Raw genomic sequence first — 16,861 nt, 5'->3', positions numbered from 1 at the left:
ATTCTTTGGGTAAAATACTTAGTAGTGCAGTTGCTGGATCATCGGGCAATTCTATTTTTAATTTTTTGAGGAACCTCCATACTGTTTTTCACAGTGGCTGCACCATTTTACATCCCCACCAAGAGTGGGCAAGGAAGGGTTCCTTCTTCTCCCCACCTCTGCCAGCACTTGATATTCCTTGTGTTTATTTCAGCCATCAGAATGGATTTGTTGTTCATTAGAATAACTTAAGTTTTTTCCCTTCTTTTGTTCTTTGTAAAACTTACTCTGTCCAAATGTTGAAGTTGTGCCAAAGCCACCAGTGCCACCCCCAAAGGGTGTTCCAAAGGACTTATTAAACATCTTCAAAATGAGTCTTTGCTTCAGAAAGCTGAAAGAAAAAATTATCACCTTTTAAAGACCACAGAATACAACATATTTCTTTCAAAAAAATGTATTTTACAAATTTATCCAAACTACAGCATAATGTTCACATTCAATATCCTAAAACTCTGTATGACAGAAGATTTTCTAAAATTGAGCTAAGGGTTAGGCATTGGCCTTTGGCTCAGGTCATGGTCCTGAGATCCAGCCCTGCATTCCCCCTCTTCTAATGCCTCTCCCTCTGCTCGTGTGCACACTCTCTTAAATATCTTTAAAAAAAATAAAATAAAATTGGGCTGAATTATTAGTACAATAATGTGAGGTTAAACTTCAGATCCCATCAACAATCTTCCCTTTAAAAACAATGTTTTTTGGGATCTCTGGGTGGCTCAGTGGTTTAGCGCCGCCTTCAGTCCAGGGTGTGATCCTGGAGACCCCGGATCGGTCCGCATTGGGCTCCCTGCAGGGAGCCTGCTTCTCCCTCTGCCTGTGTGTGTCTCTCTCTGTGTCTCTCATGAATAAATGAATAAAATCTTTAAAAAAAAAAAAAAAAACCCACTCTTTCAAGGGGTGGCAAAAAACCAAAACAAAACAAAACAATGTTTTTTGACCTTTTTTCTTTTCTTTTTTTTTTTTTTTAAAGTTCCCTTTGGGCAGCCCCGGTGGCACAGTGGTTTAGCACCGCCTGTAGCCCAGGGCATGATCCTGGAGACCCTGGATCGAGTCCCACATCAGGCTCTCTGCATGATGGCTGCTTCTGTCTCTGCCTCTCTCTCTCTCTCTGCGTCTCTATGAATAAATAAATCTTTAAAAAAAAATAAAAAATAAATAAATAAAAAATAAAGTTTCCTTTTAATGAAGATTTCTGGTCCACTATGCCAATCTAGGAGGTTATGCACAATAACCATTAAAAATTACCATGATACTCTCCTATCACAACCACCTGAGAAGTTAAAATTTTCATCAGGCTTTATTTTCTGTAGTTTGCACTGTAAAGTTTTTTTGCCCCCTTTTTTTTTTTTTTTTTTTTTTGGTATATAAAATGCTGTAATAGTAAATGTTCTTTGTGGTGCCTGGGTGGCTTGGTTAAGTGTCTGCCTTCAGCTCATGTCATGGTTATCAGGGTCCAGGGTCCTGGGTCTGAGCCTGAGCCCTGCATGGGGCTCCCTGCTCAGTGGGAGTCTGCTTCTCCCTCTCTCCTTCTCCTACTCCCTCCCCCTCCCTCTCTCATTCATGCAGGCTGGGCTCTCTCTCTCTCAAATACATAACATCTTAAAAAAAAAAATGTTCTTTAAATTATGCATCCCATCTCCAAATCTCAGAGATTCTGGTGCCCTGACACTCTCTGAGACTACTTCTTAAGACCATCTTTCTGGTCCCCTACTTATCTATCTTTGGGAACATTAAAGAAAATTTTTGGTGAAAATCCCCCACCTCATATGAATGATTCCGTTCCAGTATCCAAACTATGCACTTAATGAGTTGGACCAAAGTGTTCCAACAAGTACAAAAGAGAAGTTTGGCTTCCCTATCCCAGATCTGTATAAAAAACAAGTTAAAGGTATAGTCTATTCAAAAGTAAACACTGGGGCAGCCCCGGTGACTCAGGGGTTTCGCGCCACCTTCAGCCCAGGGCATGATCCTGGAGACCTGGGATCGAGTCCCATGTCAGAATCCCTGGATGCAGCCTGCTTCTCCCTCTGCCTGTGTCTCTGTGCCCTTCTCTGTGTATGTGTCTTTCATGAATGGATAAATAAAAATCTTTTAAAAAAAAGTAAACACTGTCCCTCTGATAAATTTTCCTTAAACTTATGATATCCACTACCACTTATCAGCCAGGAGACAAGAAAATACTGAGTAAACTATGTATTTTTAACCTAAAGTCTCAGAAAATAGCCAATCATGCTTATCTGGACTTTGTGACAGGTAGGATGATTTTTCTATTATATACACATGATGAAACAGTTTTTTCTTCTAGTAAAATCATACTTCATTCATAAAATAGAATTAAATACAACACTGAGAGGTGCTCCCCACAATGTCTTGGTGTCCCTTTAATACTTAGTTATTCTAATAAACAAAACTTTTTGTGCAACTTTGGAAAACATGAAGATGTCCCTAAATACCTAATGGTTTTACAAAAATCAACATTCTGTCCCCTATACTCCTCTAGGAAAAAAATTCCAACACACAGTTCTTTATCCCAACATCCAAGAATTTAAGAATTCCAATTAAACAAAGCTCACTGAAACCAGTAGTTCAGCAAATTTTTCAAAATACGATCCTTTCAGACCCTATTCTAGAAATGGATGGGGTGTAAACATTTGTATTTCGAAAGGCTTTTCTTGGAACCAGAGGCTCTATTTCATGTAATCGCCATTTCTCTTAGTAATGAGATCTGAAGTTTCCTGCCTTGCCAATTTAACAGGTGTCACAAAGTGTAAAAATTGGGCTTTTAGGGCAGCCCTGGGTGGCTCAGCGGTTTCGCGCCTGCCTTTGGCCCAGGGCATGATCCTGGAGTCCCGGGATCGAGTGCTGCGTCAGGCTCCTGGCATGGAGCCTGGTTCTCCCTCTGCCTGTGTCTCTGCCTCTCTCTGTCTCTCATAAATAAATAAATAAATAAATAAATAAATAAATAAATAAATAAATAAATAAATAAATAAAATATTTAAAAAAAGAAAGGTCATAAAAAAGAAAATATTTAGAGTACTGTACCATATTTACTGAAACAATTCCATATGTACATGGACATGTGCAGTTCAAATCCTTGTTGTCTGAGGGTCAAGTGTACTCCTTTTCTAAATTAATGACAATTACCACTAATGTCTGTTTTTTAAGAGATTGTATTATCTGAGAGAGAGAAAGAGAGCACAAGACTCCCCAGTGAGCAGAGAGCCTGATGCAGGGCTCGATCCTAGGACCCCGAGATCATAACCCAAGCAGAAAGCAGAAGCCTAACTGAATGAGCCACCCAGGCACCTCCACTAGTGTGTTTTTTAAACACAGGCTGTGGGCAGTCCTGGTGGCGCAGCGGTTTAGCACCGCCTGCAGCCCAGGGCATGATCCTGGAGTGCCAAGATCGAGTCCCACGTCAGGCTCTCTGCATGGAGCCTGCTTCTCCCTCTGCCTGTGTCTCTGCCTCTCTCTCTCTCTCTCTGCATCTCTATGAATAAATAAATAAAATCTTTAAAAAAAATAAAAATAAACACAGGCTGTATGATCAAGTTATTTGAGAAGTAACTTCTAACTTAAAAATCAAGTTTGATGGCTTCTTAGAACAAAAGGAAACCATAAAAGGGAAGATTCTTCATAGAATTTGTCATTTAATTAAGAAGTTACAAAAAGAAAGAGATCACAAAATGGCTGAATACAAAGAGCAAACAGTTGTTTGGCCTGTTATATATATACGGTATATTTCACATATATGTGTATGCATGTATGCAGAAATGTTTATGTATATGTATATATTATCTCAAACTAGCTGATCACATTTAAAATAGAGCTATGTCAGGGGTGCCTGGGTGGTTCAGTTGGTGAAGCATCTGCCTTCAGCTTGGATCATGGTCCCAGGGTCCTGGAATCAGTCCCCCGCATCAGACTGCCTGCTCACCAGGGGGCTTGCTTCTCTCTCTCTCAGCTCATTCTCTATCAAATAAATTTTAAAAGTCTTTTAAAAAGGGACGCCTTGGGTGGCTCAATGGCTGAGCATCTGCCTTTGGCTCAGGGCATGATCCCAGGATCCTGGGATGGAGTCCCACATTGGGCTTCCTGCATGGAGCCTGCTTCTCCCTTTGCATATGTCTCTGCCTCTGTGTGTGTGTGTGTGTGTCTCTTCATGAATAAATAAAATCTTAAAAAAAAAAATCTTAGGGGATCCCTGGGTGGCTCAGCGGTTTCGCGCCTGCCTTTGGCCCAGGGCGTGATCCTGGAGTCCCGGGATCGAGTGCTGCGTCAGGCTCCTGGCATGGAGCCTGCTTCTCCCTCTGCCTGTGTCTCTGCCTCTCTCTCTCTATGTCTATCATAAGTAAATAAATAAAAATAAATCTTTAAAAAAAAATCTCAAAAAAAATAAAATAGGCTATGTCAGAAAAACAGATTTGGGGCCTCTCATAAGAAACATAATGATTAAACAAACTAGGAGCTGTCATTATTCATTAATGGTCTGGAGTTCAGTAGCAACTGCCCCTCCCCACCTTGGTAAAACATAATTTCCAATGTACCACAATACCCACCACCCAGCATCACTCATTTCCATCAGCTGCGTGGCCCCACAGATTGAGTCTGTAACTTCTGAAATAATCAGAAGACGCACACGTTTAAAACTGAAAGAGCAGTAAGTGCCAGAAAACACACAGGAAGTCAAAATCAGGTCAGGATGTGAGCAGGAAATATAGGGAAAAATTTGTGGAGATTTAGAATGTGAACTGGATCTTGGGGGACTAGAAAGACAAGAAAAGAAATGAGCACCAGGGCAGCCCGGATGGCTCAGCGGTTTAGCGCTGCCTTCAGCCCAGGGCCTGATCCTGGAGACCTGGGATCGAGTCCCATGTCGGGCTCCCTGCATGGAGCCTGCTTCTCCTTCTGCCTGTGTCTCTGCGCCTCTCTCTCTGTCTCTCATAAATAAATAAAACCTTAAAAAAAAAAAAAAAGAAAAGAAAAGGGCACCAGATAAATACAGTGCACAGGTAAAAATGGCATTTGTATACCTATCCTATCTGGCCTTAATATTTTAACACCAAAGCCCAGCTCCCCTCATATGGTAAGCATTCATAAATGTACTTATCAGTTCATAGGTAGGTGTCACTAACTTTAAATTATCCAGCTAAACAAGCAAACCAGAGCACTCTGCTACATATGTACCCAGGATATGGTATCAAGATGAGGACACCACCAGAACATTTGGACAAAGTTACCCTTGAGAGTTATTTCAAGCAAAAGAATGAAAATGAAAAAAAAAAAAAAAAAAAAAAAGCAAATTGCAAAAAGATACACTTGGCAGATTACGTCAAATAGAAAAGACAATACACTGTTATTTATGGATATGTATATACATAGTAAGAGTAAAGAGGGAGACTAGAAAAATATATGAAAGTGCTTGCCTCTGGAGAAATGAAGGTAAATGAGACACGGGGCAAAGAATTTAGAGGACCCAAACTTTTCTATCATGTTTATTTCTTCTATTAACGGCAGCAACAAAAGATCTAGAGAATGCAGGTATCTGTATTAACTCTATTTTTCCATTGGGGGAAAAAAAAAAAAAAAGTATGGGCACCTGGCTAGCTCAGTTTGGTAGAGCGTGTGATTCTTGATTTCGGCTCAGGTCACGATCTTGGGAGTTGTGAGATTGGGCCCTGAGTTGGCTCCATGCTGAGCATGGAGCCTGCTTGCATAGAGCCTGCTTGTGATTCTCTCTTCCTTTGCCTCTGCCCTTCCCCCACTCACAGCTGTGCTCTCCCTTTCTCTTAAAAAAATGGGGGGAGAAGTAATCCTAGAGATTGCTATGTGTGGAACTTCTAAATCCATTCAAATTTAAAGGCAATAAAAAAAAAAAAACACATTTAAAGGCATTGCACACATTCAAGTCTTTATCCTTTCAAATATATTAACCTTGCCCAAACTGAAATACTAGCTAACATTTTAACTTTCACTATGTCCCAGGCAATGCCTAAGTACATTTTACAAATTATCTCATATAAACCTCCCAAGAATCCAAAGAGGCAGGTATTTTTAGTCCCTATTTTACAAATGGTGAAATTGAGGCATGATCATAAAACTACTTTTGACTATTAGCTATGTGTACAGCACCTAGAGCTCCTAGAGAAAGAACACTGCCAACTAATGGGAAAAATGACTTTGCATTCACTATAAATAAGGAAGCTATAAAACCAAAATTTGGCATATTAATCCAGCACTATCAGGGGAAAGAGACACTTCTCTGGCAAACACGACAGTTCTAGTCATCAGAAAGATAATTGCTTGCTCTTTATGGACTGACAATTTATGTGGCCTAGATGAACTTTCCTGGAAAGATTAACCACTTTCTTTACGATTGAATGTACTTATACTCATCACAATTTTTTGATGACATTTTTAGAAAGAAAAATTAAAATGAAATAGTCCTATACAAAAAGAGACAATGCCCTTAAAAAATGTACTTCATTCTTTGTGCTGATCTTTTTTTAAGTGGGCTCCACATCCAGAGTGGAGCCCAACAGGGCTTGAACTCATGACCCTGAGATCAAGACCTGAGCTGAGACCATATCAAGTCAGGCCTTATAACTGACTGAGCTACCCAGATGCCCCTGTGCTCAATCTTTTAATTAATAATTCAGACTGTCAGAAACAAGAAGGGCCACTTGTGGCTCAAGTGGTGACCTCAGGGTCCTGGGATTGAGCGATCCAGCTTTCTGCTCAGCAGGGAGTCTGCTTCTCTGTCTCCCTCTGCCCCTCCCGACCTTATACAGACTTTTGCTCTCTCAAATGAAGATAAAATCTTTTTTTTTTTTAAGGGTTTTATTTATCTGAGAGAAAGAAAGAGTACAAGCAGGGAGAGCGGTAGGCAGAGGGAGATGGAGAAGCAGGCCCCTTGCCAAGCAGGGCTCGATCCAAAGAACCTATGATCATGACCTCTGCTGAAGGCAGACTCCCAACTGACTGAGCCACAGAGGCGCCCCTAGATAGATAAAATCTAAAAAAAACAAAACAAAACAAACACACACACACACACACACACACACACACACACACACAAAAGACAAAAAACAGACTGTCAGATACAAGAAAGAAGTAGCCTTAATAAGACACCATTGTCCAGTATTACCCCACTGCCCCATATGAAGCTTAATAAACTGATATAACATACAACTTTTGTGAGCTTCATGAACTCTGGGAACAATGACAAAACCCAGTTTTCTTCCAGCAAAGTGGTGGACAGACCCTGAAACATGGTAACAACCCAGCAATTGCCAGTTTTAAGTGCTATCTGAATGACTAAGCAAGCTGCTGCTCTCTGACAACAGAAAGTTACACAACTGGGAAGCAATTTTTCCTTTCCACTTCACTGAGTTCCTTTGTATCAAACTCAGTAAAGAGCAAAAACAATAAATAATTGTTAGATGAATGAACTAGTACTTCCCAGTTTACAAAGTACGTTTTTATATATCCTCTTGTCTAATTTTCACAAAATACTAGAATAGGCAGGAATTATCACCCATAGTTAAATTGAATGGAAAAAATGACTGTTGAGTTTTGCCTTGACCAGGAGAGGAGGGATAGGAGAGTTAGGTAGAATTCTGAAAGCTTAGTCTTAATCATCTAATGTCACAGCCCAGCAAAATCACCTGCTATCCTCATTTTACTGTATCCTTCCTATGATCAATCCCAGATCAAGCAATTCCCTTTGTTAGAACATTCATTTTTCTCTCTAAAAACTATGTCCAGTTTTTCTTTCTAAAAATTGCTGTTCAGGTACACCTGGCTGGCTCAGTCAGTGGAGTGTGTGACTCTTGGATTTTGAGGTTGTATTCAAGCCCCAAGGTGGGTATACCAATTACATCAAAAAATAAAATCTTAAAAATAATAATAATAAATAAACATTGCTAAAGCGCCTGACTCAGTGGGTAGAGCATGTGATTCTTGATCTCGGGGTTGTGAGTTCAAGCCTCTCACACTGGGTGCAGAGATTACTTAAAAATAAAAAATAAATAAAAATAAAAAATAAAAATTGCTGTTCAAGCCTCACCTATTTCACAAAGACTGTCCCAGATCAGACCCTTCAGACTCTTATCAGTATAAAAACACACCCTCTTCCCCTCCCCTTTGCAAACCCAATTACATAAACTAATGCCTCCCAGCTGCTTTTAGTTATGCAATATGTTGTCATACCTGCCACTTGAGTGTATGAGCTGTTTACTTACTACTCTAGTAAAAAGCATCTGGATTTTGCTCAATTTCTTCCATTAGGGTGTAAATTAATTAAAAACAATCTATATTGTGCTTGCTTCAGCAGCACATACACTAAAAAACAATCTTTATTATCTAATAGAGCTTCTTTCCTCACGATGCTGAGTAACATTTTCATCCCCTTAACATAACCCTCATTTGACAGAACTAGTGGAAGGAGTACATCAGATTTCCCAGTAAGACAAATCTGTATTTAAAACTCTCTACCACTTCCAATTCTCTGTAAATCTAAAATTAACTCAAAAAGTTAAAAATGAATTTTAAAAACTCTGCCGTTTGCTACTGTGTAGCTGTACTAGTCACATATTCAACCTCTTAGACCTCTACGTTTACAATTGAACAATAGGGATTATCCCACCTACAATGAAGGACAAAGATGCCTCAAACTAGAGCTCCTCAAAAGTGGGTTGGGTTTTTTTTTTTTTTCAAGATTTTTAATTTTTTAAAGTAATTTCTACATCCAAAAGCAGGTTTTTGTTTAGCTTTTCAACAAATATTTTTACAATATTTTTAGTTAGAAAAATGCAAATTAATTTCCCCTCACTCTAGGCCTTGACTGCACAAAATATAGCTAGAACACCATACATAAGATTATTTCCCAATACTTTAATGTCTTCTACTGACCATTTAATACAAAAATAAAATACCACTGTAAACAAAAACACACACACACACAGGTCACTCTGATCATTCATCTTCTCCCACGTTTCTCACTCCCCTAGTCTCATCCCCAACAAGTCACCTTTAATCTACAAATCCATTTACCTATTTCTTAAGAAGCTTAAACCACCAAGAAAGGTTAGATGTCTAGATACCAGAAGTCTCTATGTTAAATGAGCATGTGGAAGCAACTAAGGTTTGAAGTGAGGAGTACAACATGCATTCATGAAGGATGAACTGTTTCTTTCCTGAACAAAGAGTCCTAATTCAGCCAATTCTTTCTTCCCTTGATTAGTGGTTTTCAAATATTTTTAGTCATGGAACCAAATACATAAAACAGACATAAGCAGAAGCTGCTCTGGCTGAAGTAAAGAAGAACAGGTGTAGTAGAAAACTACTAGCTGAATGCTTTCAAAGCTTAGAGTTGTACAAACTAATGTGAAAAATCATTGTCCTTCCTAGATCAGAGATTCTGAAAGCGAGGTCTGAAGGCCCCTAAAAGTCCTTGAGACCTCTTCCAGGGTGTCCATGAAGTCAAAACTATTTTCATAATAATACTAAGACGTTATTTACCTTTTTTTCTTAAAGCTGTACTAACCTCAGCACTGGAGTGCAAAAGCAATTGTGTATAAAACTGCTGGAGCCTGAGTATGAATCAGGACAATGACCGAAACTGTGAAACAGTCACTGAATTCTTCACTGCCACACACAGCATACACAAAAAATACACCTTCACTTGAATGTCTTTGATGAAGCAGTAAAAATTACCGACTGTATTCTTGACATTTCAGTACACATTTTTTTTTAATATTCTGATTATTCTTTGAAATGAAATGGGAAATACTCAAAAGCATTTCTGTATATGGAAATACAAGGGCTATCTCAAAGAAAAACACCTTGTGATTACCCTAGTAGAAAGCTGAACCAGCTGATTTTTTTCATGGAACATTTTTACTTTAAAGAATAAATGACAAACTATGGTTTATTCAGATTTGAAAATTAGAATTGTGTCTGCTACTACGAGCTTGTCAACTTCCCAAATCTTAAGATGGGTGGAAATGTTAACAACTGTATAATTTGTCAACATTTGAAAGAACTACATAACCCAGTCAACTAATGATTTCTAAATAACCAATGTATGATATCATAAAATCATGCATGAGTAAATATCCATTCAAAGTGCAAGACAGGGATGCCTGGGTGGCTCAGCAGTTGAGTTCCTGACTTCAGCTCAGGGTGTGATCCTGGAGTCCCGGGATTGAGTTCCACATCGGGCTCCCTGCATGGAGCCTGCTTCTCTCTTTGCCTGTGTCTCTGCCCTCTCTCTGTCTCTCATTAATAAATAAAATATTAAAAAAAAAAAAGTGCAAGACAAACCAATGAATTTTAATATAACAGTGTACTAAAATCAATAATGTGGCTTCAGATTCCATATTGCAACAAATCTTTAGAATAATTTGTAGTGTCCAAGGGTAATATCTTTAATTATTTGAAAAAGTTACTGAAACATTCCTCTTTTCCATCTACTCATCTGTATGAAACTGGATTTTCTTCACATACTTCAACCAAAACAACTTACCACCTGTCTGAATGCAAAAGATCTGCAAATCCAGTGGTCTTCTCGTAAGCCAGACATCAGAGAGATTTATAAACAAGTAGAACACCACCAGCCTTGTCACTAAAACTTTTTTAGTAATTTTTCATAAAATTGTTACATTAACAAATGAGTTTATTTTTTTAAGTCAATGAATCTTTAAAACTTTAATCGCTAGTACAGTAAATATAGATAGATAAATATAGAGTAAATATAGAGTAGATATAACCCATTTAACAAAAGCTGTCTGGAATCTTCAATAATTTTTTAAAGTATAAAGCAATCCCAAGGGACGCCTGGGTGGCACAGCGGTTTGGCGCCTGCCTTTGGCCCAGGGCACGATCCTGGAGACCCGGGATCGAATCCCACGTCAGGCTCCCGGTGCATGGAGCCTGCTTCTCTCCCTCTGCCTATGTCTCTGCCTCTCTCTCTCTCTGTGACTATAATAAATAAATAAAAATTTAACCCCCCCCCAAAAAAAATTAAAAAAAAAAAAAAAAAAGCAATCCCAAAACTTCAAATGTTGAGAACTGCTATACTAGACTGTTGCTATAGCCTCCCTCTAATTCATCTGCTGGACTCGTTTCACATCTTCCAATTTACCCTATAACCCACAGGCTTACTATCAGACTTAGCTAATTAGAGCTATATCTTAATAATTTTTATTTCTCTACTACAAAATTCCAATTATGTACAAACTGAATTACAGTTTATATTAAGTACAAACTCTTCAATATGACAATTCTCAGTGACAGTACAATGGGACAAGACTTCCGATCAATGCATATTCATATGACATCAACTGTCTCAGTGAAATGTAAAGATAATGGAATCTCACAGCACCACATTTAACTACATCAATTCAACTACAAGCTCTTTTTGCCCTCTTCCACGAAAAGAGAAATAGATATTGCTTGATTTTCCCAATGGCCTATCCCCTTTCAAACAAAACCTTGATTTCTATCACAGAGAAAGGGAGGCTACCAGAAATAAAGAAAGCGACTCTCAGCTTTTCAGCTTCCTGATATCAGATTTTTACAATTTAAGGGTTTTTCAAGGACACTTTAACAAGACACAATTTATTAGCTGACTTGACAAGCATACACCAGGCAAGATAAAGGTATGATTTAATGAAAGATTGGTAGGCAATGTTTTCTCAAAAGCAGTCATCTCTCAATCAGGGCAATTCTGCCTCCCGGTGGACATCTGACAATGTTTGGAGACCTTCCAAATTATTACAACTCCGGGAGGAGGTGTTATGGATATTTAATGGGTAAACATGGGGAATGCTGCTAAACACCCTACAATACAAAACATAGCTTTGAGACAAAAGGAATTACCTGGCCCAAAATGATAACAGTGCAGAGGCTGAAAAATCTTCTGTAGAGACATGCTATGCCAAATACTTAGGTTCAATTCCAAACCCAAAGAAACGCACCAAATTCTTAAGAAACAACGTTTAGGTACCTTAACTCTAATATCTATATTGTTAAATCTCCAAAAATGTCTTAGACCGCCCCTAACCTTTCAACAAACTGCATAATCACAGATGTGCACTCTGTTGGAAATTAAACATTAGTACTAACCCTTACTTCCTAGGTTAATTACTACAATAAAAATATCACAATAAAATAATATACTCAATTTCTTCCGAGCTGTTAATTTGGTTCCCTAAAAGCTTGATTTCAACTATCCAGGAACTAGTAGACATGAATAAAGTCAGGTACCAAAGTACCACGAAACATATGAATGGTATGAGTCCTCTTATCTAGGCCCCATATTTCAGGAACACACAATCAGTCTTTTAATAGACAATTTTTAGGTTTAGCTGCTCCCTATTTGTTTATCCCTTCAAGTAAACACTGGACGCCTATTAGGTGGCAAGCAATCTGAATACAAAGAGAAGAAATGGGTGCCTGGGTGACTCAGTTAAGCATCTAACTCTTGATTTCGCTCAGGTCATTATTTCAGGTTTGTGAGCTTGAGCCCCAAGTCAGGCTCCACACCAGCAGGGAGTCTGCTTGGATTCTCCCTCTCCCTCCCTCTCTCTTTCCACCTCTCTAAAATAAATAAATAATTTTTAAAAAAAAGATGAAAATATTTTACCACAGTCTAATAAGATAAACAGCTAAAATACAAAATGATGTGTGCTATAAATAGAAGTATCAAATAAGTGTTATGGAAGCTTGCTGGAGACAGAATGCCAGGAAAGGCTTCCCAGAAGAGGGTGATGCTTGAACTGAGAAAATGTCACAGAAAATATACTCTTCACATTTCTGTGTTTAGACTACCGTTCTCTTCTGCTCTTACACACCAGTTTTCAGTTTTTGCTTTGTCATCTAAACAAGAACAAAGTGACGATATGACCAGTGCGAACAGACCAAAGTGGCAACTTTTAACTCAATTTCCTCAAATCTTAATGAAGAGCCAAAAAAAAAAAAAAAAAAAAAATTCTGTCAAAGTATTTCCCAGTACCTGCAAATTGTCCGAGTTCTGGTTTTGTTTTTTAAATCTCCTAACTTCTTCCATCAAGTGAACATATCACCTGTCTCCCAGTTAACAAGCTGAATTTCTAAGACTGTCCTCACAGGGGATAATCACTGCTCTTTCCTTCCAGTTAGTTTCTTCTTCCAAAGAGAGGTTTCATTTTCTCACCTTTTCCCACTACAATACTTTGGATTCTGTACCAGGAAGGGGCCATAAATTCCAAGGTACAAGAACTACAAAATTACCGCTGCCTATCTAAGTCTTGCCTGTATTTTCTGCTTTCTATTCCAAAACTCTTATGAGTCACTAACTGGATTCTGTCTCCTGAGTCCCCAACAGCTGACACAAATAATTTCAGATTTGGAATAGGAAATTAGCCAGACATGGGAGTCTTATCCATTCGTTTCCAATACATTTACATCACCGACATTCCTTACCCAACTTTTTAATTCTCATGGTTTAGGTTAGGGTCCCGCAGATGAAGTTTCTGCCTTAACACGAACAGAACTGGTAACCACGCAGAAACGCTGTTGAAGGTTGCTTCTAAATACCGAAGCCCCCACCCCCCTCCCCCCAAAGGTTCCAAATTGAACCTTCAATAATAGGAGGATGGAACACCCAGGGAGAGTGATACAGTAGAAAAATTTCTAGACTGAGGCGGATCTGGTACAGGCTAATCCTAATCCTGTCCCTTCTTTGGACCTCAGTTCCTCCACCTATAAAACTCGCACGTGATGTACGATAGGGGGATTGGCTTAATTTCTAAGGTTCCCCAAAGCTACAGTAATCCAGAAATCCCACCTTTCTCCTCCTCTAGCTTTACACGAAACACGTGGGAGGGCAGAAAATAACCTTTTACTCCACTAGATCGATCTTAATTCTCAGATTTTGTGTTAAAAAGCTTAACAAACTCCCGACCCACCCATCCGAAACGCCGGGCTGCACATTTCCCCCGTGGAGACGTCAAGGCAAATTAAAGCCCGTCCCGAACCACGGTCAACGAAGCGCTGGGGAGATCCCATTCAGGGTCCTAAGACGCGGCCCCCGCAAAGGGCCCGCCCACCTAGTCACCGCCAGGCAAATGAATGAGTACCACCAGGTACAGGGACGCTCCCCGAGGCAGGCTGCCACGGGAGACCCCGGGGCCCTGGCTCCCCCGATCTCGGTCCCCTCCCAGCGCCCGCAGAGCCGGGCCTCGGGGCCGCGGGGTCGCGGGCCCCGCCCCCTCCCTCGGGGCAGAAGGTGCGCGCCGGGGCGCGAGACTTCGGCGCGGAGGGCCTGGGACGCCCCGCGCACCCGCCCGCCCAGAGGGGAGGAGGAGCCTGTCGGTCCGGGGCCGCCACCGCCCGGGCTCTCGACTTACCGCGGTGCGGTGGGGGAAGGGAAGTGTCAGGAGTGAAGGCCTAGGCCCGTCCGCCACCCGCCGCTCGGGGAGCAGCGCGCGGCCGCCACGAAACCGTCGCCGCCGATACCACCACCGCCACCGACCGCCGCTTCGGGCGCAGCGCGCAGAGGGCCCGACTGCGTCACACGCCGCCTACCGTCACAGGCTCGCCCCGGGCGCTCCGCCCTCGCTGTCTGCGCATTGGCAGACGCCACCGCCACTCTTGGCCCGCCCTGCGACTCATTGGGCAACTGGTCTTTTGAAACCGAACGTGAGGGCGGTCTCCGGGAGAGGGAGCGAGGGGGAAGAGGAGGGACGGGAGGAGTTACGGGGAGGAAAGGGGAGGGACGGTGGGAGGGACATGGAGTCCCGCCCCCCTCTGCCGCGATTGGCTGGGGCGATTCGTGACGTCACACAAGGCCCCCTCGAGGCGGGCTTGTGAGTGGCTGCGTTGGTGTGCACTGGGCGGGGTGCGGGAGAAGGGTGGTGACGCTATACCGAGGCTCCGCCCCCCGCATTGGAGCCGAGACAGTCAGGCTGCTGAAGCTCGGGCCAATCAGAGGGGAGGCTCCAGGATGGCATGGTAACTATTCTACCCTTTCGTTGCCCCAGTCCGCGGGCGGTGATGGGAAGGCTTCCCCGTAGTCCTGCCCGTACTTCCTGGCCAGACCACGTGCGGAGCTGGAGGGCCCTCCTGGGAGGTCTGTCTCTCCGCATAGCTTGCCTGCAGCTGCTCTGAGGCCCCAAAACCTGGCCTCCTGGTTTCCCAACCTATGCCGGCCCCGTCACAACCTTTTCCTCTCTGAATCCCCAGAATAGACGCTATGAGCATGCCCTAAGGGAATGGCTCAGGGTAGGATATGTTACAAATGAGTATTCTTGGAACTTCTTAACCACCTGCACTTTAGGAGCTCTTATTTATTCTTAAAGGCCTGGTTCAAATGTTCCCGCCTTCTCTGGGATACATTCCCAGATCTGTCTCAGAGTGTTGGGCTAATGCTTGGTTGGGCAGGCCTCTGTTACAGCTTTGTCACTTTGTATCCTATTATTTACTTTCCTGTCTTCTGTGCCCGTGCCCAGGCTCTTTAAGGTCACGGCAGCATTTTATTCACAAAGGTTTCCCTTCCCCACCCTGGCCTAGTCCAAAACAGAAGTATTACAAGGGGAAATGTTGAGCAAGTTCTAGAAACCAGACCTAGTAACTGAGAGTCCTGACACAGAATAGCAGGGACTGTGCTCAGAAAGCAAAACCTATTCAGACTACTCTCCACCACCACCTTCTCCTGGAACATCAATACAAGACTGAAATGGGCTCTGCACAAAAGTAGATGAATTTAAATCCCTCTGAGTGTTCGATGGTAGCAAGGAATTAGAAATAATTGGCTAATTTGTCAGGAAGCGGAATGGTTGTAAAGATGAAATAAGATAATGGATAGGAGACATCTGGTAGGTGCTCAGTTGGTGTTCAAAGGAAGGAAAAAATAAATATATAGATGTTCAAATAGTGAAGCTAGTTTAAACATCTGACTCCAGCCACTTCCCCCCACTCCTGCATCCAAACATCCCTTCCTTTCCTCCACCCTCCCTTGCCTCTGTTCTACATTAGAAAGTCATTAGCTCTCCCTGGATAGTTTACTGTACCTTCCTCAAAGACCTTTGATTTCTCATCCTTCAGTCCTGAAACACAACTATTCTGGTATCCCTAAGGCCAGGCCCACAGTGTAGGTCCACATTAAATGTTTGATGCATGAATGAGTGAATTATCGTCTTAAGCAGAATAGTAGTAGAAGTGTGAGACTTTTTTTTTTTTTTTTAGAAGTGTGAGACTTTTAAGTCAGGGAACCCTGGGTTTAAATCTGAGTCCAACCATTTATTACCTGTGTGAATTTGGGCAAATTTCTTAACACCTGAACCTGTTTTCTTGTCTGTAAAATAATTATTCCTATTCTTTAAAAATGTCAAGGAATTCCTGAGGCATTTGGCTAACTCAGCCAGGTAAGCATCTGACTCTTGATTTCAGCTCAAGTCATGATCTCAGGGTCATGAGATTGAGTCCTGTGTAGGGCTCCACGCTGAGCATTGAAACTGCTTGAGATTCTCTCTTCCTCTGCCCCCCTCGACCCTCCCCCACTCATGTGCATGTGTGTACACTCTCTCAAAATAAATAAATAAATAAAATATCAAGGAATTTCCATTCTAAATATTCTAAGATACTGATTCTGACACAGAAATGGGGCTCAAAAGTATGTTTTAAGTAAATACATTCAGTCCAAAGTACTAGTGTGTGTACAGAAGCTAGGATCATTAAATAGTGCATACTTGCAGGAAGACTGGAGGGAGAGGCATTGGATGAGGGGTGCCACAAGGAGAAAGTTCTATAACTCTGATGATTTCTATGCAGAAAGACTTCT

At 41.4% G+C, this 16,861-nt stretch overlaps 1 protein-coding gene across 3 annotated transcripts in view; it reads right to left on the bottom strand.

Annotated features, from left to right (window-relative positions):
* Positions 1 to 14,748, bottom strand: part of NUP98 (nucleoporin 98 and 96 precursor) — a 120,452-nt gene extending 105,704 nt beyond the window's left edge. The window contains exons 1-2 of one of the 3 annotated variants that reach the window (XM_026010577.2): positions 14,430 to 14,748; positions 267 to 370 (exon numbers count right to left, since the gene is read on the bottom strand). In XM_026010577.2, coding sequence (XP_025866362.1) covers positions 267 to 342 — 76 coding nt within the window. In that variant the 5' untranslated portion in view covers positions 343 to 370; positions 14,430 to 14,748. The remainder of the gene's footprint in view (positions 1 to 266; positions 371 to 14,429) is intronic. The other 2 variants (XM_026010578.2, XM_026010576.2) reach the window with 2 other exon arrangements.
* Between the last annotated feature and the right edge of the window lie 2,113 nt (positions 14,749 to 16,861).

This window comes from Vulpes vulpes, chromosome 11 (assembly GCF_048418805.1).
Source record: "Vulpes vulpes isolate BD-2025 chromosome 11, VulVul3, whole genome shotgun sequence".
Classification (NCBI taxonomy): Eukaryota; Metazoa; Chordata; class Mammalia; order Carnivora; family Canidae; genus Vulpes; species Vulpes vulpes.
Note: the sequence above shows the minus strand (reverse complement) of the source record. Positions and strands in the feature narration are given on the sequence as shown.